This window comes from Manis pentadactyla, chromosome 9, assembly GCF_030020395.1.
Source record: "Manis pentadactyla isolate mManPen7 chromosome 9, mManPen7.hap1, whole genome shotgun sequence".
Classification (NCBI taxonomy): domain Eukaryota; kingdom Metazoa; phylum Chordata; class Mammalia; order Pholidota; family Manidae; genus Manis; species Manis pentadactyla.
This window is the reverse complement of record NC_080027.1, coordinates 90,567,703-90,590,454: the sequence shown is the minus strand read 5'-3', so window position 1 is coordinate 90,590,454 and position 22,752 is coordinate 90,567,703. Positions and strand designations below refer to the sequence as shown.

Below are 22,752 nucleotides of genomic sequence, written 5' to 3'. Positions count from 1 at the left end.
GCAGAAGATGGCGGCGTGAGTAGAGCAGCGGAAATCTCCTCCCAAAACAACATATATCTATGAAAATATAACAAAGACAACCCTTACTAGAATAAAGACCAGAGGACACAGGACAATATCCAGACCACATCCACACCTGAGAGAACCCAGCGCCTCGCGAAGAGGGTAAGATACAAGCCCCGGCCACGCGGGAGCCGAGCGCCCCTCCCCCCAGCTCGGGAGAACAATAGGCAGAGCGGGAGGGAGACGGAGCACAGGACTGCCGAACACCCAGCCCCCGCCATTGGGCCAGAGTGCACACACAGTACGTGCCCAGGGGGCCCTGGATGCTAGGGAAACAGGGCATCAAGAACAGTGAGCGGGCACTGGAGGCCGGGCGCCGGAGGACATAAGAAAAGCGCGCGACCATTTTTTTTTTTTTCTTTTTTGGTGAGCGCTTTTTGGAAGTCTTAAAGGGATAGGGACCCCAATACTAGGGAAACAGGGCAGCAAGACCGGTGAGCAGAGGCCTGAGGCTGGCACTGGAGAATAAAGAAAAACGAGCGACCAACTTTTTTTTTTAATTAAAAAAATTTTTATTTTTTTTAATTAAAAATTTTTTTTTTGGTGGTCGTTGTTTTGTTTTGGTGGGTGCTTTTTGGAAGTCTTAAAGGGGCAGGGCGGGAGACTTAATCCAGAGGTAGGGAATCCAGGGATCTCTGGGCACCCTAACCCCTGGCTGCAGGGAGCAGGGAGGCCCCTTACGGAGATAAATAGCCTCCCAGCCGCTCCTTTTCCAACGCGACTCCACCATTTTGGAGTAGCTGTCCGAGGTAGGCCACGCCCACAGCAACAGCGGAGATTAACTCCATAGCAGCCGGGCAGGAAGCAGAAACCCTGTCTGCGCGCAGCTGCGCAGCACAAGCCACTAGAGATCGCTGTTCTCCCAGGAGAGGAGGGCCACAAACCAACAAGAAAGGAACTCCTTCCAGCCGTCACTCGTTCCAGCTCTGCAAACTATTCCTATCACTATGAAAAGGCAAAGCTACAGGCAGACAAAGATCACAGAGACAACACCAGAGAAGGAGACAGACCTAACCAGTCTTCCTGACAAAGAATTCAAAATAAGAATCATAAACATGCTGACAGAGATGCAGAGAAATGCGCAAGAGAAATGGGATGAAGTCCGGAGGGAGATCACAGATGCCAGAAAGGAGATCGCAGAAATGAAACAAACTCTGGAAGGGTTTATAAGCAGAATGGATAGAATGCAAGAGGCCATTGATGGAATTGAAATCAGAGAACAGGAACGCATAGAAGCTGACATAGAGAGAGACAAAAGGATCTCCAGGAATGAAACAATATTAAGAGAACTGTGTGACCAATCCAAAGGGAACAATATCCGTATTATCGGGGTCCCAGAAGAAGAAGAGAGAGGAAAAGAGATGGAAAGTATCTTAGAAGAAATAATTGCTGAAAATTTCCCCAAACTGGGGGAGGAAATACTCGAACAGACCACGGAAATACACAGAACCCCCAACAGAAAGGATCCAAGAAGGGCAACACCAAGACACATAATAATTAAAATGGCAAAGATCAAGGACAAGGAAAGAGTGTTAAAGGCAGCTAGAGAGAAAAAGGTCACCTATAAAGGGAAACCCATCAGGCTAACGTCAGATTTCTCAACAGAAACCCTACAGGCCAGAAGAGAATGGCATGATATATTTAATACAATGAAACAGAAGGGCCTTGAACCAAGGATACTGTATCCAGCACGACGATCATTCATATATGACGGTGGGATTAAACAATTCCCAGACAAACAAAAGCTGAGGGAATTTGCTTCCCACAAACCACCTCTACAGAACATCTTACAGGGACTGCTCTAGATGGGAGCACTCCTAGAAAGAGCACAGCACAAAACACCCAACATATGAAGAATCGAGGAGGAGGAACAAGAAGGGAGAGAAGAAAAGAATCTCCAGACAGTGTATATAACAGGTCAATAAGCGAGCTAAGTTAGGCAGTAAGATATTAAAGAGGCTAACCTTGAACCTTTGGTAACCACGAATTTAAAGCCTGCAATGGCAATAAATACATATCTTTCAATAGTCACCCTAAATGTTAATGGGTTGAATGCACCAATCAAAAGACACAGAGTAACAGAATGGATAAAAAAGCAAGACCCATCTATATGCTGCTTACAAGAAACTCACCTCAAACCCAAAGACATGTACAGACTAAAAGTCAAGGGATGGAAAAACATATTTCAAGCAAACAACAGTGAGAAGAAAGCAGGGGTTGCAGTACTAATATCAGACAAAATAGACTTCAAAACAAAGAAAGTAACAAGAGATAAAGAAGGACACTACATAATGATAAAGGGCTCAGTCAAACAAGAGGATATAACCATTCTAAACATATATGCACCCAACACAGGAGAACCAGCATATGTGAAACAAATACTAACAGAACTAAAGGGGGATATAGACTGCAATGCATTCATTCTAGGAGACTTCAACACACCACTCACCCCAAAGGATAGATCCACTGGGCAGAAAATAAGTAAGGACACGGAAGCACTGAACAACACAGTAGAGCAGATGGACCTAATAGACATCTATAGAAGTCTACATCCAAAAGCAACAGGATATACATTCTTCTCAAGTGCACATGGAACATTCTCCAGAATAGACCACATACTAGGCCACAAAAAGAGCCTCAGAAAATTCCAAAAGATTGAAATCCTACCAACCAACTTTTCAGACCACAAAGGCATAAAACTAGAAATAAACTGTACAAAGAAAGCAAAGAGGCTCACAAACACATGGAGGCTTAACAACACGCTCCTAAATAATCAATGGATCAATGACCAAATCAAAATGGAGATCCAGCAATATATGGAAACAAATGACAACAACAACACTAAGCCCCAACTTCTGTCAGACACAGCAAAAGCAGTCTTAAGAGGAAAGTATATAGCAATCCAAGCCTATTTAAAAAAGGAAGAGCAATCCCAAATGAATGGTCTAATGTCACAATTATCGAAATTGGAAAAAGAAGAACAGATGAGGCCTAAGGTCAGCAGAAGGAGGGACATAATAAAGATCAGAGAAGAAATAAATAAAATTGAGAAGAATAAAACAATAGCAAAAATCAATGAAACCAAGAGCTGGTTCTTCGAGAAAATAAACAAAACAGATAAGCCTCTAGCCAGACTTATTAAGAAGAAAAGAGAGTCAACACAAATCAACAGTATCAGAAATGAGAAAGGAAAAATCACGACGGACCCCACAGAAATACAAAGAATTATTAGAGAATACTATGAAAACCTATATGCTAACAAGCTGGGAAACCTAGGAGAAATGGACAACTTCCTAGAAAAATACAACCTTCCAAGATTGACCCAGGAAGAAACAGAAAATCTAAACAGACCAATTACCAGCAACGAAATTGAACCGGTAATCAAAAAACTACCAAAGAACAAAACCCCCGGGCCAGATGGATTTACCTCGGAATTTTATCAGACATACAGGAAAGACATAATACCCATTCTCCATAAAGTTTTCCAAAAAATAGAGGAGGAGGGGATACTCCCAAACTCATTCTATGAAGCTAACATCACCCTAATACCAAAACCAGGCAAAGACCCCACCAAAAAAGAAAACTACAGACCAATATCCCTGATGAACATAGATGCAAAAATACTCAACAAAATATTAGCAAACCGAATTCAAAAATACATCAAAAGGATCATACACCATGACCAAGTGGGATTCATCCCAGGGATGCAAGGATGGTACAACATTCGAAAGTCCATCAACATCATCCACCACATCATCAAAAAGAAAGACAAAAACCACATGATCATCTCCATAGATGCTGAAAAAGCATTTGACAAAGTTCAACATCCATTCATGATAAAAACTCTCAGCAAAATGGGAATAGAGGGCAAGTACCTCAATATAATAAAGGCCATCTATGATAAACCGACAGCCAACATTATATTGAACAGCGAGAAGCTGAAAGCATTTCCTCTGAGAACGGGAACTAGACAGGGATGCCCACTCTCCCCACTGTTATTTAACATAGTACTGGAGGTCCTAGCCACGGCAATCAGACAAAACAAAGAAATACAAGGAATCCAGATTGGTAAAGAAGAAGTTAAACTGTCACTATTTGCAGATGACATGATACTGTACATAAAAAACCCTAAAGACTCCACCCCAAAACTACTAGAACTGATATCGGAATACAGCAAAGTTGCAGGATACAAAATCAACACACAAAAATCTGTGGCTTTCCTATATACTAACAATGAACCAACAGAAAGAGAAATCAGGAAAACAACTCCATTCACAATTGCATCAAAAAAAATAAAATACCTAGGAATAAACCTAATCAAAGAAGTGAAAGACTTATACTCTGAAAATTCCAAGTCACTCTTAAGAGTAATTAAAGGGGACACTAACATATGGAAACGCATCCCATGCTCGTGGCTAGGAAGAATTAATATCGTCAAAATGGCCATCCTGCCCAAAGCAATATACAGATTTGATGCAATCCCTATGAAACTACCAGCAACATTCTTCAATGAACTGGAACAAATAATTAAAAAATTCATATGGAAACACCAAAGACCCCGAACAGCCAAAGCAATCCTGAGAAAGAAGAATAAAGTAGGGGGGATCTCACTCCCCAACTTCAAGCTCTACTATAAAGCCATAGTAATCAAGACAATTTGGTACTGGCACAAGAGCAGAGCCACAGACCAATGGAACAGACTAGAGAATCCAGACATTAACCCAGACATATATGGTCAATTCATATTTGATAAAGGAGCCATGGACATACAATGGCGAAATGACAGTCTCTTCAACAGGTGGTGCTGGCAAAACTGGACAGCTACATGTAGGAGAATGAAACTGGACCATTGTCTAACCCCATATACAAAAGTAAACTCAAAATGGATCAAAGACCTGAATGTAAGCCATGAAACCATTAAACTCTTGGAAGAAAACATAGGCAAAAACCTCTTAGACATAAACATGAGTGACCTCTTCTTGAACATATCTCCCCGGGCAAGGAAAAAAACAGCAAAAATGAGTAAGTGGGACTATATTAAGCTGAAAAGCTTCTGTACAGCAAAAGACACCATCAATAGAACAAAAAGGATCCCTACAGTATGGGAGAAAAGATTTGAAAATGACACATCCGATAAAGGCTTGACGTCCAGAATATATAAAGAGCTCACACGCCTCAACAAACAAAAAACAAATAACCCAATTAAAAAATGGGCAGAGGAACTGAACGGACAGTTCTCCAAAATAGAAATACAGATGGCCAACAGACACATGAAAAGATGCTCCACATCGCTAATTATCAGAGAAATGCAAATTAAAACTACAATGAGGTATCACCACACACCAGTAAGGATGGCTGTCATCCAAGAGACAAACAACAACAAATGTTGGTGAGGCTGTGGAGAAAGGGGAACCCTCCTACACTGCTGGTGGGAATGTAAGTTAGTTCAACCATTGTGGAAAGCAGTATGGAGGTACATCAAAATGCTCAAAACAGACTTACCATTTGACCCAGGAATTGCACTCCTAGGAATTTACCCTAAGAATGCAGCAATCAAGTATGAGAAAGATCAGTGCACCCCTATGTTTATCGCAGCACTATTTACAATAGCCAAGAATTGGAAGCAACCTAAATGTCCATCGATAGATGAATGGATAAAGAAGATGTGGTACATATACACAATGGAATACTACTCAGCCATAAGAAAAGGGCAAATCCAATCATTTGCAGCAACATGGATGGAGCTGGAGGGTATTATGCTCAGTGAAACGAGCCAAGCGGAGAAAGAGAAATACCAAATGATTTCACTTATCTGTGGAATATAAGAACAAAGGAAAAACTGAAGGAACAAAACAGCACCAGAATCACAGAACTCAAGAATGGACTAACAGGTACCAAAGGGAAAGGGACTGGGGAGGATGGGTGGGTAGGGAGGGATAAGGGGGGGGCAGAAGTAGGGGGTATTAAGATTAACATGCATGGGGGGGTAGGAGAAAAGGGAGGGCTGTACAACACAGAGAAGGCAAGTAGTGATTCTACAACATTTTGCTATGCTGATGGACAGTGACTGTAAAGTGTTTTATAGGGGAGACCTGGTATAGGGGAGAGCCTAGTAAACATAATATTCGTCATGTAAGTGTAGATTAGTGATACCAAAAACAAAACAAAACAAAACAAAAAAATAGGGCAGTTACTGTGTGGTAACCTCCAATGAGTTCTACACAAGGGTATAAAGGGCATATAAAAGTATAGGCAAAGGGTCTGTTTGCATTTATACAGAAGATCAAAGCCTAATTGGGCTACCCTGAAAATGAACTAAGATACGATATGAAAGAGAACTTCCAACATCAGCACTCTCTGGAAGACTCATGCCAGAAGATGATCATCAAAAAACCCCAACAAAGATCCACGCACTGCTACAGCTGTAGATGCACTCATCCCACCAGCTCCTGGACTTGCCATGGGAATGAAGGAAATATCTAAGCTGGCCTGTGCATACAGTAAAACAACAAATTTGACTGGATCTATACTGTCGGAACTCAACCAAGAATTAGGAGAAGTGCAAATTGTAGCGCTCCAAAATCTTACAACTACAGACTATTTACTGTTAAAAGAACATAAGGGATGTGAACAGTCCCCAGGAATGGGTTGTTTTAATTTGTCTGATTTCTCTCAGACTGTTCAAGTTCAGTTGGACAATATCCACCATATCATAGATAAGTTTTCACAAATGCCTAAGGTGCCTAACTGGTTTTCTTGGTTTCACTGGAGATGGCTGGTAATTACAGGTATGCTTTGGTTATGTAACTATACTCCTATTATGTTAATGTGTGTGCGCAATTTAAGTAGTAGCTTAAAACCTATACATGCTGAAGTTACTCTACAAGAAGATATGTCAAAGAAATAATCAATCTTCCCATGTTTTCTTCCGCCTGCTACTTCTATAGCTTTTCTTCTTCCTTCCTAATTACAACCCTTAAATAGAATTCGTGCCTCATATCAAATTTACCGAGTATCATAATTCTTCCAAGTGGTAAAGATACCTCAAGATAAATGCTGGGCATAGAAGCTACAGGGCATAAATATGCAAAGAAATAAAAAGCTAACCATTTCAAACAATAAGGCTTCTCTCTCACTTACCAACTTTACATTTCCCTGTATGGCCCCGGAAGATGACTGGTTAGCCAGAGACGGGTAAGATTCCTCAAGGGAGGGACAACCTAAGACAGGCACAGTCGCAGGGGGGTCATCAGGTGAGAAATTGGGGATCAACAGAGGTGAGGCTTAGAACCCACCCTCCCGTTCTGAGAGAAATCTTCTGCATACGTGGATGTTTTATTGCCCTTGTCTAGCTTGGATTAACACATAGTCTACAGGCACACACCTGATCATCTACATTTGCTCTCTTACAACACTAAACTATGTTTTCTACCTTTATCTTGTATCTACCTACCACTTCAGCATTTTATTAAAAATAATAATAATAAAGAGAGAAATGTGGTATCCACATATAAATCAAGTATAAGAACCAAATGAGTATTCATATTTGAACTGTTTATAGTTCATAATGCATGAGCAAAACCGAAAGTTTCTGTGATGACTGCCCTTGTACTGTTCACTATGTAACTTATTCATTATGTAAGAATTTGTTCTCCATGTAAGAATTTGTTTGTTATGCCTCAGAAGATTGGAGACTGACGAAAATTAGGCTTGGGGTGGATTAATGATTGTGCATTGAGCATTGACTCCCCTATACAGAATTTTAATGTCATTAACAACCACTTGATCAGTAAATATGAGAGATGCCCTCACAGAAAAAAAAAAAAAAAAAAAGGACAGACTTCCAATGGTAAAATAAATAAGTAACCGGGATGTAATGTACAGCATAAGGAATATAGTCAAGATAGTGTAACAGCTTGGTAGGGTGATAGCTGGAACCTAGAATTATGTATATAAATGTTTTATCACTGTGTTGTACACTTGAAACTAATGTGATGTAATACTGTGCGTCAACTACCCTTCAATAAAAAATAATTACCTAAAAAAAAAAAAGGTTTGACCACTTGGTATGTGTAGAGCATACACATATAAAAAATGTATTTTTTAATGATGTCATTTTTATTTCTCCTTTATGTTACAAAACATTATGTTCATTTCTTTGCAATCAGGTTTGTAAGTAATCACAGCATATCTATGAATTCATTTCAGGATTGTAAAGGAGCAATTATAAACTATTTGTTTTAAAAATAGTGTTGGATATGACAGATTAAGAACCACTGGTCTAAACTACAGACACCTCTTTGGCCAAATTTCCCCCACACAGACACCTGTGTTGCTCACACTCTTGAAACAAATGTAATGCATTTCTACAGCTTGAACACAACTTTTGAAGCCATTTTACAGATAAAGACTGCATCTCACAATGTAGATGCAGTTTCCTCCTTTCCTCTGTGATGTAATACAAGAAATGGCTGAGAAACCAAAGGCTTAGGACCTCTAGGTCCTCCAGCGCATTGTATCTGTCTCTGCAGTTACTTCCACCTGATTGTGAGGAACTGGCAGTAGGTAACTGAAGAACCTAGTCGTCGCTGAGGATTCTATCCTGAGTGAGTCCACTTCTCTGCATTAAATTATGCTATTGAGCTCTGTCCCTTGCTTTACACAGAGCAAGCTCTAGAGCAGCACCCAACACAACAGTGTCCCACAGAACACTGAGAGGGCAGAAATGTCCTTTATCTGCACCATCTAATGTGGTAATTACCACATGTGGCATCTGAGCACTTGAAATGTGGCTTAGTGACCTAAGAACTAACTTTTTAATTTGATTTAATTTTAATTAGAATAGCCACATATGGGTTGCCATGGGGAATGGGGCAGAAGAAATAGATGAAGGGTCTAAAGGGGGACAAACTTAATATGTCACCAATAATGGTCATCCTCCCCCACCTGACCATATCTTTTATCCAACAGTTTTTTTCTTTAGGATCTCAAATTAAAAACAACAACAACTAATAACAACAATGAAGAGAACGGGCGATCTATGTATTTTCTGTTGTATTTGCAATTATGAGGTTTATCAATCATATCATTTTAATAGAAAAGTTCATGGGTAATTTAATGTGATGCCTCACTCTAAACAAAATTGAGTCCATTTACTTAATCTGACCAATTATCATTTAGTATTAAAATTGTTTTTCAAACAACAGTAACGTAAACAAGTGGTTCACAGCCATAACTACATGGCTGAAGACTGGACAATCTGCCAGAATGTATGTGATCAGACTCAGCAGAATGGACCAGGTTCCACTAACAGGACTGCAGTCCTTTTGGCTTCTCTGATCCCCTGAGTCACTTTGAGGCCCAGGTCAACTTAGTCACTATGACAGAAAAGGTCTCACTGAGCAGAAGGAAAAGGACAGAAAGTAATACTAAAAGAAGGGGTCAACTATGCCTCAGCCAGTCTTGCTGAGGGCCACACCTATATTATAGGCAACACAGCAACTGGATGGTAGGTCAGCAGACCAACACTCTGCTTTGTATCTCCCTGTCCAAAAGCTGTATTCCTCAGCTTATTAATAAGTTCTCCTGATTCTATCAAATGGTATGGGATGGCTGTCTAACTAGGGTATGCTGATAACTGAGAATGGACTTCAATAATGAAACTGATAATCTGAGAGCAAAAAACCAAAAAACTCAATGTAAGAAATTAGTCCAAATATTGCAAACTTGTGATTAAGGAAAACAGAAAGTTTAAGTGTGTACATATGAAGACAGGGTTTTGGTTATTGCTTTTTTAATAGTTCTTCCAATGCACGGATACATATTTCACTGTAGCAGAAATAAAAAGAAATAGTAAATCTGTAAGAATAACTAGCAATTTGCTGCACCCTAATAAAAAATTGCAGCAATTGGTTAAACTGCAAAATACATCTAAATCCTAAATAACACATAAACTTATCTATAAAAAGCTAAGAAATGTACTCAGCAATCAGAACAAAGAAGAAAAATTCCAAAGATTATCCAGAACACAATCACATTTCAAACATAAATTCAGATAGTAACTAGAGACTTCCTACAGAAGGCTGGGCTCCTGCGTTTCAACAACTAGCACTTCCTCTACAGAACTTAAGTCTCAAGAGACTTTGTCAAGTGCTCTATCTCCCAACAACCAAGAGAAAAGAGGGAAGAACACATTTTGAAACCAAGAGTGTGTGGAAAAATCAGAACAAGCCTTATCAGAAAAACAATACTGTCTAATTTAAAGAAATGAGTTTAATACATATACAAAAATTTATATAAAACTGTATATAACACTTAATTTAATAACTGTAAAGATCAAAATCACCTTTTCATTTTCTGATTTGAAAAATTATAAAATATGCTCATTTACATATGAAAGGGTTTTGGAGGGCAGTTTTCCTCTTGTAAATATCAGCTGTGCCCCAACCATCAGGAAATTATAACTATCTAACTCAAGCACAGATTTTCAAGGCCATCAAGAGTTACGAGTTAATACTTAATAATATTGTATATTTGAAATTTGGAAGAGAGATCTTAAGTCTTCTTGCCACACAAAAAAAAAAAAAGATGAAGGAAGGAAGAAAAAGAAAATGTTAGGTAGGTGAGTGAGAATCTGTTAGCCTGACACAGTACTCATTTCACAATGTACATGTTTATCGAATCATACACTTGAAATATACACAAGTTTTGTGAAGTATACCAAAGTATTCACAAAGTTGGGGAAAGGGGAAGAATTTATAGCCAGCAGTACACAAAGGCACCAATAAAGATAAAATGTTTACTTGAAGTAGTAGATGTCAGACACCAAATCAGATCTAAAATTTACCTACTCCAATACAGTAGTTTTAGAAATAAAAACTTTAACGCTTGAAATCTGAAACAAGGAAAACAATCATCACTGTTATAGCTCTCTCCAGCTCCCTTAAACAGTTTGCAGCAAAACTCCTGCCACTCACCATCTCTTGAAGCTAGAGGAGTCTTCCTAATAACACTGAAGTGTGACGCTCTTATGCTATAGATTAGATGTACTTACTAATTGCATCTGATAAACATACATACAATGTAGACAATAACTAAAATTAGTAACTACTACCTATGGTAATAAAACAAGCCCATCTATTATTCACTGTCCACTAGGAAAGCTAAATGTGCTAATGCGTATATAACAGCATATCTTGGGTTATCAATATTTTTTTAAACACCAACAGCGGCAAATATATATTTTTTCCTTGTAGGAGAAGTAAGAAGTAACAGTAAATTCCTAGGAATGGGTAGTAACTGGCTGCACGCTAATGTAAACCTGCCCTTACTGGTTAACCTGAAAAACTAAACCCAATAGGGTAACTCGTAATAAAGACGTGTTAGAAAGCAGGCAGAAAACAATGAACTGTAACTGCAAGCATTGACAGCATAGGCTTTCCGTGTAATTACCACCGTAATCCTACAGGCATTTCGGAGTTCATTCCATGACAAAGAAGTAAAATAACCTAAACTGCAGTGTTGAGAAGATCCCAGAAAGAAAACTTTGGTGGGCGTGCTTGTATGAGAACTACTTTGAAGCACTATAGGCGTGACAGAGAAATCCTGCCTAAGTTGGCTCTGGGTGCGAAGAGTTCAGCTTCTCCCTCGGTCCACCGGGGCAAGCACCGCGCGCCGCCAGCACTGACAGCGCGGCCCCGAGTTGGGCACCGGTCGGCCGGGCGTCGTACTGACCGGGCGGTCGAGTCGCCCTTCGCAGGGCCCCTCAGGGCGCGGACGCCGTTCTAGCGGCCCCGGAAGCCAGCCGGGGCCACCTCGCGCCACCCTCGCGAGCAGCTGCCAAGCCCCTCGCCGGACACCTTCCCCCGGGACACCCCGGTGCCTCCCAGCCCTCCTGGCTGCCCGTACGGCTCCCGCGTCCCTCTCCCGCATCGAGGTCCCCTCCCTCAAGCCTAGGTCCCGCTTCTCCCTACGCTCGCGCGGGGAGTCCCGTCTCTCCAGTCCCTACCCGGTCTCCCCGTCCGGTGGCGTGGGGCGGCGAGCCGAGGGGCGGACACCTTGGGAACCGGCGGCCACCGAGGGAACGTGCGCCCGGGACGCCCCAGCACCGATTCCGACCTACAGCCCGGCTTCCGCCTCGCGCCGGAAGGCATTTCCGCCGGGACCGGAAGTCCCGCCCCTGCCGGGTCTCGGGGGAGTACAGACAGGCGCCCGAGGGGCACAGGTTGCCGGGGGCTCGCGCTGGGGGCTCCGCGGCGGTACTGGGACGCAGCGTGTGCAGGGCTCGCCCGGGCGTACGCCCCAGGCCGCCCTTCCCTGCGTCGTCCCATGGCGCGGGGCCGTCGGCCTGCCTGAGGCTGGACCGAGCTCTGCTGCGCCGGCCCCAGGAGACGAGGCGTCTCAGCGCTGCGCTCGTCTTCCCAGCCCAGTGGAACGTCGCCAGCGCCAGGAGCAGGCGGTAATCACACCACAGGGCAGCACTGCCTCACTTCATGCAAATCTGTACCACCAGCTACAGATCGCTCAGTCGACCACACAGACGAAGGCTCTGGGCAGTGACGGCGCAGAGAACAGCACACTGCCGGCGCGCCCGCGGGAAGCCTCTGGAGCGCGGGGACAGGTTCCCAGGAAGGAGCGTGAGCAGAGGGCTGTGGCCGTGCTGCCAGGACAGTGGTCTAGGGACCCGGGCTGAAAACGACGAGAGGTTGGGCTCTTCAGTTGAGACCGAAATAAATGATGAGTAAGTTAAGGTCAGACAAGGTGAGGAAGGGAATGCAGAGGAGAAAGATGCCAGAAAGTGAGAGTTTGGCTTCATCATGAAGCTGGAAGGAGGTACAGTCAGGTTAGCAAGGTCTTAGATCATACAGGCAAGAACAAACAGTAAGAGGACGCAAGGCAAGATGGTGAAGACTTGCACTTACGCTTAGAATTTAGACTTTAGACTCCATGAGACAGGGGATCAGGGGAATAAAGATAGTGAGTTATGGGGTTGACTAGAGTAGTTGACCTAGTCATCAAAGAAAAATAAGCACTTGAAAGATCATGAATAGAACATACTACCCTCGAGGGTGCTTTCTCCAATTGCCATACCCAGAAGTAAATTAAGCAGCAAATGAATACTACAACCCTATACAAGCAGGGTGACCAAGGCTCACAACCCAGGTTGCCCCATTGGCCAATCACCAAACCAAGAGGCCAGCTGAAGCTGTAGGGAGCGTGGAAACTTCCATCCCAGTGATAGTAAAGAAGACTGTTGCCTTTTACTATTATTTTCCTGGATGCCAAGAGAGTATTTAATAGACACTCCCTTGCATATCAAGCCCCCTTGTCCTTTTTAAACAGAAATAGCATAATACTTTTTCCTTCATTTCCTTTTCCTTTTACCAGCAAAAGGAAATGTTTTGATACATGGAGATAAGCTTTTGGTAGAAGGAAAGGAAAAATGGACATCATGTAGGAAGTCTGTAGAGGGCATGACATCACCTCTGGTTGGCGAGGACACGGCTTTGGGTTCTCCCCCACTGGAAATATTACCAATCCTTTTGTGGTAGTACAGGAAATAACCGAATCATGTGTCTTTGTAAGAATGGGAAAAAGAGAGTGTGTATGTGTGTTGTGATGTATGTGGTATGTGTATAGGGTGGGGGTGTTGGGATATATATGTGTATGTATGCTGTGCCACCAAGAAGTAGAACATTATAGGCACTCCATGAAATGTTTTCCTATAGCTCACCATGATTCCTCTTTTTGCAGGAATGGCCCTAATACACAGGGAAATCCCTTGAATGGCCATATAGGCATGTACTAGTTGCCATGCTCTAAGATGACCAACATCCTGATTTGCCCAAGGTTGAGGGGTATCTTAGGATGCTGTATTTTTTGTGCTTTAACTGGGATAGTCCTGGGAAAACTGGGAATAGTTGGTCACACTATCATGTCCTCTATGTAACAGATTAGTCTTAGAGGGACACATGCTAAACCAGGCCATTTGAACTCTTCACCCCAGGAATTTTACATATTGACATAGGGAAACACAGAGAGGAGATGGCCATTAGAGCTGAGTCACATAAATGGCAGTGCCCCAAAGAAAAGATGTATTAAACCCTTTGCCAAGGACCCAGGACCTGCCCTGCTTCCTTTGCTTACAGAAGATGTCCCTGTGTGCTTCCAAAACTGTTTTGCTTGACTAAGCAAAGAAGGCTTCTGCTGCTTGCAACCAAAGTAATCTTAAGGAGTGTACCCTATCTCTTTCTTCCATAATCTTCTTCCAGATTTGCTTCCAATCTGCTGAATGATCAGTGAGCCACATGACCCACACTCATTGCCCTAGCAGACGGGTAGGTGTAGATGCAACCCAAATAGGCTAAGAGAGTCTCTCATGCACGGATTTTGGAGTTTACAACTCATCTCTCTTTCATGTTGAGATAGCAACATCGTGTGGACCTAGGATTGGGTTAGGCGTGACCAAGACGTTCAAAGGGTGAAGGAACTGGAGGGCAGAGGCGGAAGATGAGGAGAGAAAGAAGGGAAAAGAGGAGACAGTATCTGACAGGTGGTCATCTTAGTTCCCACCTAACCAGTTTTTTATTCCCCTGCCCTTGTGAGAATTAGCTAAAATTCCTGTCCTGAAATTCTGTGAAAACTCTAAGTCCTTACAGTAAATTTCCCACTTTACTTAGATTAGTTTTAGTAGTTTTCTGTTCCTAGCGATAAACACCAAGACATTCACAAGACAAAAGGCTGCCTGCCCACTCAGTAGCATCAGTCTTTTCTTACCAGATCTCTGGAACCAGCTTCTCTTTTTTCACAGGCCAGTGGCAGAAGGATGGACACACCTCCACTGCTGCCTCGTCCCCTCGGGAACACTGTCACAGTTACCAGAGAGATTATGGGGAGAATCACACAATGTATCAATCTGGATGGAAACTTTGGAAACCAGATATTTCAAATTTTTCATTATGCAGAGAAGGGAACTAAAGTCCAGCTAAACATAGTCGTTTTCCAAAGATCAAACAGCACATTAGTCCCAGAGACAGAACTCTTTCAAATTATTCTCTCTCAGTGCAACTTTTCTCCCACAGAAGTCTGGGTAGAACATTGCACTGTCAATATACTTGTAACAACTGTCCTCCTTTGTAGTTTGCTCTTAACATTTGATAATAAAAGATAGAAGTAAAACCAAAGATCTGTGATGGGTATTGTTAAGTAAATGGAAAGTTTGTAAAACTAAATCAGAGAAACTGATCTGATTTCCACATGGTTCTAAGAGAGTAACTTACAGATTGGTATTAGTTAGTATGGAGTTGAGGATTTCCCTGAGAACAGAGTGGACAAGTGTTATCGAAGCAGCCTAGTCTCACTGTAGTTCCTTTGTAAGTACTTCTCTGTAGGATTTTTTTTCTCAGTCATGTTATATAAATATATGTGTGTATATATATATATATATGTATATATATATATATATATTGTCATAGAAGTCAAGTCGATTTTTGGTATTAGAGGAGTACAGCCCAAAGCAAGTTGGATGAATTTATGTGACATTTCTGGAAAATGGGATATTGGGACTATATTTACAAATAAATATGGATACTGCTGCCCTCTCTCTCCATACCCTTCTTAGGGTATGGAGCACATAGTTTCTGAGACATCACTGCAGCCCTGGCCAAGGAGCCTATCTACATATGTCATCTAAGTTTCCAGCCCTTGAAGGTCTCAGTGTGGAGGTACTTGGAAATGCCCTCTCCCCACCCATGTCTTGCTGTATCGCCTGAGCTCCCCTCCAAGGAGCACCACTAAAACCCATCTTACAAATACTGTTTGTGAAACACCTCCTTCATCTTCCTGCAGCTCCCTCTCTACACAGAAGAGAGATAACTCACATCTAAGACAGACACAATACCATCCTTATTAGACTTTTTTATTAGTCTTATGCTCCAAACAACTTTCTTATTCTTCCTCTACTAAGCATACTCTCATTCATCTGTTCACTGAGCAAACTAGTTCTAAATCCATTGGTAAAAAAAAGACAAAGACTCCTACCATTGTGGAGTTTGCATGCTGATGGAGGTGGGGATAGAAAATAAGCAGTAAAACAATCAATATATGTTAAACATGTTACAGTTTAACATATTCCTTTATTTAACATAATGATAAGTATTTTAATTTAACATGTTTATTTGACACACTGATACATATTTCAGGAGAAAATAGGGCATGATAGAAGGGCATGGTGGGTAGGGGGGTTGCAGCATCAAGAAGTAATACTGGGACAGACGCTTGAAAGAAGTGAAAAAAACGTACGACTGGGGAAAAGTGTCCAAGACACAAACAATAGCCAAGGCAAAGGCCCTGGGCAGGAGTGTGTAAATCAAATTCTGAGTATGCAGCTCCAGCTTACAGTATGCTCAAAAGTCTCAATTCCAGCCTAGGCTCAGACTGAAGTCCCTGCTAGAATGATTGATTTGTTTGCATTTCTGTCCCCACACATCAGCCCTGCAGATATTTTTCCTTGGCCAATTGCTCCCTGTTAGGCTTTGCCAATGGGGGGGTGCCTGGAGGCAGAGAGACTTGCTCATTCTAGTCTATTCCTATTTTCTGTCAGCGTCACCTAAGGCCCTTCTCCTTGGAAATAGCCGTGAGGGTCAGTTACCAGCTTTTACCCAACTCCCCAAACCAGCCTCATCAGGTCCCTCAGAATACCAGTTCCAAAAGGCAGCCTCACCTGAGACCCAGGCTCCTCTTCTGTAGACACTGCTCTTCCCTGTGTTTCTAGAGCCCTAAAAGGCCTGAGCTGCTTCCTGCAGCTATCTCTCTGTGGCCTCAGAGTTCCCTTTGCCTTTTCAGCTGTCCATCACCCATTTAACCAATTCCCAACACTGAATTGTCTTTACTAAAATAACTAGTGTGGTTTCTTTTTCTGAATTGGAACTTAACTGGCAAGGAAGCTAAAATGTAACTTTACTGAAGTCACAAACTATGTTTTCTTCATCTCTCACTCCAAGCACTTAGCCCAAAACCTAGCATGTGGTAGTGCTCAGTCAAGATTTGTTGAATGAATAATGAACAAATATCTATTCACTGGCAAAGTAAATTGAGACCAATGCCTGGGCAAATAATACCCGACCCCAGCTTCCCAGTAAGTGCTCAGAAAACTGCTTTGGTTTCCTTGCCCATGTAGACCAAATGCAGGGTCTTAATGGGAGCAGCAGCTTCCACCCCTGCTCCCATCTACACAGAGGGGGTTCGAAGAGGGCATGCGTGGAGAGAGCAGTCAGAACAGGCAGTCCTTAGGCATCGCTATTAGTCCATGGAGGTTGTGAAACAAGAAAAGGGTGTTTGGGTTAAAATTATTTACTAAAATAATTAGCATTTGGCCCACTGCCCACCAAAACTCTGATGGATTGCAAGACTCTGAGCAGTTCATTTTAGTTTGGTCAGAAAATATAGAACATCGCTGGGAATACTCATGTGCTAAGGAACACCATGTCAGATTTTAAATGCTAGAGTATATTCCTGCAAGGAAATTTAGTTGTCATAAAAATAAAGCAAATGGTAACCTGAAAGTAGAGTCAAGGTGTGCATGTCCTTGCAGGTGGTGAGCATGTAATAAATAATTCAATTCTTTTGTTGACACTCTACCTAAGTTCTAATCTATGATAAAGTCATCCTAGAGAACTCAGACTGCTTTGGATCCCGTAATAAGCATGTGAGAGAATTTTGACAATAGACTTTTGATATGCTTTTCCATCCCAGCCACTGTCTCAGTATAAATTCTCTTTTTTGGGTTATTATAATAGCCTCCAAACTGGACTTCTGCCACTGGACCACACTCCACATTGCTCTCAGTTAATTTTCCAAAGCCCCCTTACTAAGTTCAAATCCCAGCTTTGTCACTTACTAGCTGTGTGGCCTTAGGTAACTTTATGAACCTCTCCGTGCCTCAGTTTTACCACCTTAAAACAGGGATAACAACAGTACCTACCTCATAGATTTGGTATAAGGTCTAAATGAATTAATGTCTCTATAAAGTATTTAGGACAATACCTAACATATTGAAACCGCAATATAAGTGACAGCTATTGTTATTATACTTGAAAACACTAACTGGCTTCCTGTTGCTTATGAGAAATCCAATTCTTTAGCAGATAAGAGTTTTCCTTCTTAGAACCTCCAGCTTTCTCTCCAGATTCATCCTCCACCTTTCCTCTGTTTCCTTCTCCCCATAATTACCTGTCTCCTCTCCCCTCTAACAAAACCTGTCTTCCTGCTAGAAGGTTCCATGAGATGGACCTCTAACCACCACTGTCACTACCACCACCAGCATCTTTCCAGTCTTTTCTTACGGAGTGTTTTTGCATGTGTTTTCTCTGTGCTGGAATGTCTTCCTTCTGCCTTTTCTTCAATTGGCACCCCTACTCAACCTTCAGGACCATTTCAGATGTGACTCTACAAAGCTTCCCAATGCCTTCCAAGGAAAGGTAATGACTCTTGTCCTCTAGATCAATAAAAGACTTCATATTTCTGAAGTGTTAACAGTGACACTATGTGCCATCTCACTTATTCACATATTTGTCTCCTCACAGGATTTAGACTTCTTGCAGGGCAGGAAATATACCAAAAAAAGATGACTATCTTTTTCACAGCAGTGTCTTAACACAGCAATTCGCATAGTATGGGTTCAATAAATGATGAATAAATGAACAATACATGAACCAATGAAATGAAAGCAACTCATAAAGGCAGAAATTGTCCTTCAAACAGAATCTAAGTGACCATATCCCACCATTGCTTTATTGAGAAGTGGATGAAAGTTTGGACGAGATAACCTAATTTCTGGCTCAAATTCCAAGAGAAAAATGTATTTTGCTTGATATAAATGAACTCAAATAGACTCCAATGTTATCATTTCATCTTACCACTCAAATTTTAAACTAAAAAGATATATGTATATATATATATATATATAAAATACTAAGAATTGATTCACTAATGAATTTTGCAAAAGTTCACCGAAGGAAGAGCACAACTTTACTTGTATTTTGCACAAGGGGTCATTCTTCCAAGTGGAAGAAGTGAACAATGCAAATTTAATCTAGCCCTATTACTAAAAGAAAGTCAAATACAGAGAAAGGATAATACTAAAATGGTAGGTGCTGCAAGAAGAGAGTTAAGGACCTGCCAGTGGGACTAGGAAAAAAATAGACGAGCAACAGTAAGTGGTTCTACATGACTCAGAAGAGCTAACTGTCCAAACATTTCCAAATCTAAAATTAATGTGTTTATTTAAATAGTACATAAAATGAAAAGAGTCAAGCAGTTTTCCTTTGACAAATATATACAGCATGCATAGCTTGGAAAATACCTCTTTTCATTTCAGAAGCTTCTCCCTTTTTCAGACTTGAGTACTTAACATGCAAGTGTGACGTGAATCCTTTTGTGAAAGCAGAGGTGAAAGAATAAACCTGAAAATAAAATCACTCCTAGTTACTTTAACAACACGTTTATGTTTAAAATTCTAAAATTGTTCAGTCATGATGCAAAATGTAAGGGTTTTTTTAATTAACAAAAATAACTAATTTACGGAAAACCAGTGTGAAACACTGAAAATACAGGGTTACCGAGAAACTCAGTTTTCACCATTCTCTTATTTATTCATAGACTTATGAATAGACTTAAGAAAATTAACTTTCCTCTTTTTTTTCTTTTTAAGGTCCCAAAGAGATCTCAATCTACAGAGATAGATAACATTCTTGCAATCCCTGAGAAAGCGTCAGTTTCTCTGAGAAGCTGGACTCTCCCCGGGGTCCTCCCAGGATTCCAGGCACTCACATGTCCTGCAAAACATGAAGAGTGATCTGCAGTGGGCTCCTTATAGTTCACCCCTAGCAGCTCATATGAATTTACTAAGATCAATTGAATTTAACATGTGAAATAAAGGTATTACACAAAAGTGCCCAAATAAAAAGTATAATATTACCCCAAATTTCAAAGCAGTGATTTTTCTACAATTTTCAAAGGCATGTAAAATTCCTGTCCTATAGTTCACATGGTTTCCAGCCAGCAGATCCAATTGTAGGTAGGGAAGAGTATAAACCCTATAAACTAATGGGAGTCAGCCACCTTTGGGTACAGTTCAGTCTAATCTCAAGTACCCTATCCCGTTTTCCATGTAAGTACACTTAGATATATCAGATCACTTCAGGAAATTAATATTTCAAAAATATGATCAGCAAACCTTTGTCATTTAGGCCATTAATAACTTTTGGCTGCTGGAACAAGAATTCTGAGTTGAATTCCTTAGGTAAACTCAGGAAACAGAACCATCAGCCCTCCCATTTTCCTCCTATTCTCAACCCTTGTTATGTTATTAACTAATAATCGAGGTGTTAGCTGAAGAGGTCTTAAGCATTGATCCCCCTGGGGATATATTTATTTTCCTGAAAAATGTCCTTAAGAAAGAAAAAAGCCTCAGGAGTTAACTAAGTGGTCAGTAGTGTGAACTGATAATGCTGGAACGGGAGTCCTCAGTGCATCAGGGTAGCACTGTAGTCCCAGGCCCTCCCACGCCCACCACTGGGAGTTGTGGAGTTCAGTGTGCCCGGGGACCAGTGTCTCTCTGCCAGCTCCCCTCCTCCCTCTGTCTACTCCGTGTCCCTGCAGCTGCTCTAGTGTCACCTGTCTCAAGTTCCTACCAGACTGGATGCATAGAAAAAGATGTGCTGCTTTGGAAAAGGATGACTTCTGGTCAAATTACAAACTGAAAAGACCTGAAATGATCAGTCTAAACAATGAGCCCCTCACCTCTTGCTAAGATGAAAGCTGGTTAATTCAGCCAGTCCACCTCCACTTCCTTAGCCTCTGCTTGTTGGCTGAGTATTTGCAGGCCCATGACAGGCATTTTCCCTTTCTCCAAAGGGCTCAGGCAGATCATCTTGATCTAAATGGTTTGTGTGAGTCTGACTCAAGAAAATCAATTGTGGCAAATTGAGCTCAGAGTGTTTACAACATAGAAGCCCTGTCTTTGGGGGGCAGATGGCTCTCTGCTCCTGGACAGCTATTTCCTAGTTTAATGCTTCAGCACCCTTGTGCCACTCCCTCACCAGCCCCTCCAGCTGACTTTGCAGGAGGTTAGGCTTTGCTCTTGGTTGTGGTTTTCTGAACCTCACCCTGAGGCTAGTGATTCTTAACCTTGTTTCAGTCCCAGCCCCTTCTGAGAACATGATGAAAAATACGCAGCTATTTCCCCTGACTAAGCAGATGGCGTACACACACAACCCCACACACAGCTTCAGTGTGCTTGTGGTCAATTCTGTGGCCTCAGTCTTATGTTAGGAAACTGTAACTACATAGACAAAGTTGACCCAGTATCTTAGAGACAAAGCATACCCTACATTGTCTGAATTATGTTTACACTGGTAGTCTTTGAAAACTATGGTTCAACACAGCTTACTTCATTAGGGGGCAAAGTTTGTGAGACTAGTCTTTAGAAACCCACACTATTCGAATCAACCCAAAGTGTCTCTCACCTTTGGACATTTTCACAGTCTACACAGTGAAAGATTCTGGCCTCACTTATGTTAGCTGGAGGAATGCTGACCAGTCTACAGATTTTTGCCTAAGGCTTCATTTTGCTATTACCAAAATAGGATTTGAATTAGTCCTTTCTTTTGAAGACATTCATGAGTAGTTTATACTTCCTTCTCCATGCCCACACCTTCCCCACATTATACTTTTGTTTTAGAGGTGAGAAAGAAACAAAATCAAGGGAAGAAAGTTAAATCAAATTTGTTAAGTATCTGTGATTTCACCAAATCACAAATTTCCAGGTGTGATTATGTAATGCCAGTTGCTGACATATAATCAAGGTACAGTGATTTTTCACTTAGAACAAATCTTATGACATGAAGAACTTAATTGTGCCATTATAACTACCAAGAATTATAATTACTTTTGGGTTATGGCTGTCCATTAATTTAGCAATGACAATATAGGTGCAGTTTGGCACTTTATGGAGACATTTTTACATTTATATATTGAAATATAAGTATATGAAATATAGTACTTTAAAAAGCACTTTCAAAGCCTTCTTGATAACATTGATTATAGGCCCCAAACCACTATTTAAGTTGCTTTGAATCTGAAAATTCCTGAGTAAAAGGAGAATAGGTGGACAGAGAGAATAGCAAATGGAAAGAAATATGCCAACTCTTTTTTAATGGTATTTTTGTTCTTCCACATTTCTAGGTATGCATAAGTTCTTAGCAGAGGACATGAAGACCCAGGCATTAACAGTGTGTTGTGGGCTCAATATATAGGCAGACTGAGCACAGTGGAGCACACACGGTGGGACATACCTCCAACCAGATGAAGGGCTGCAGTCCCCTCCATCACACCAGCCTCATCAGGGCACCTAAGGCAGGAGGAGTGAGCAGGCTGACGCCTCAGTGAGTAAGAGATTGAGGATCAGGGGCTGCTGCCGAAGCGCCTGGAGGAGGGGGTCCTGAAGCTGCCTCCAGAGCAAGCCTGCGTACTTCTCTTAAACCGTGATAAGAAGTACTGAACCTAGACTGTACTTACGTGGGGTAGTTGTGGAAGGCTGATGGAGCTATGCTGCGGGGGTGTCCCCTAAGTCCCTCTCTAGAGCTTCTACTCCACCTGTTTTCCTACTTCTCCTGCCCCCCATTGTGATTC

The 22,752-nt window shown here is 41.6% G+C and overlaps 1 protein-coding gene and 1 long non-coding RNA gene across 3 annotated transcripts in view; one reads left to right on the top strand and one right to left on the bottom strand.

Annotated features, from left to right (window-relative positions):
* DISP1 (dispatched RND transporter family member 1) overlaps positions 1-12,428 on the bottom strand; it is a 300,241-nt gene extending 287,813 nt beyond the window's left edge. The window contains exon 1 of one of the 2 annotated variants that reach the window (XM_057507787.1): positions 12,071-12,428. In XM_057507787.1, the coding sequence (XP_057363770.1) occupies positions 12,071-12,392 (322 nt within the window). In that variant the 5' untranslated portion in view covers positions 12,393-12,428. The remainder of the gene's footprint in view (positions 1-12,070) is intronic. The other variant, XM_057507788.1, reaches the window with a different exon arrangement.
* Positions 12,292-20,044, top strand: LOC130684928 (uncharacterized). Its single transcript, XR_008999304.1, has 2 exons — positions 12,292-14,614; positions 19,772-20,044. It is a non-coding gene; the product is annotated as an uncharacterized LOC130684928 (long non-coding RNA).
* The last annotated feature ends 2,708 nt before the right edge of the window (positions 20,045-22,752 follow it).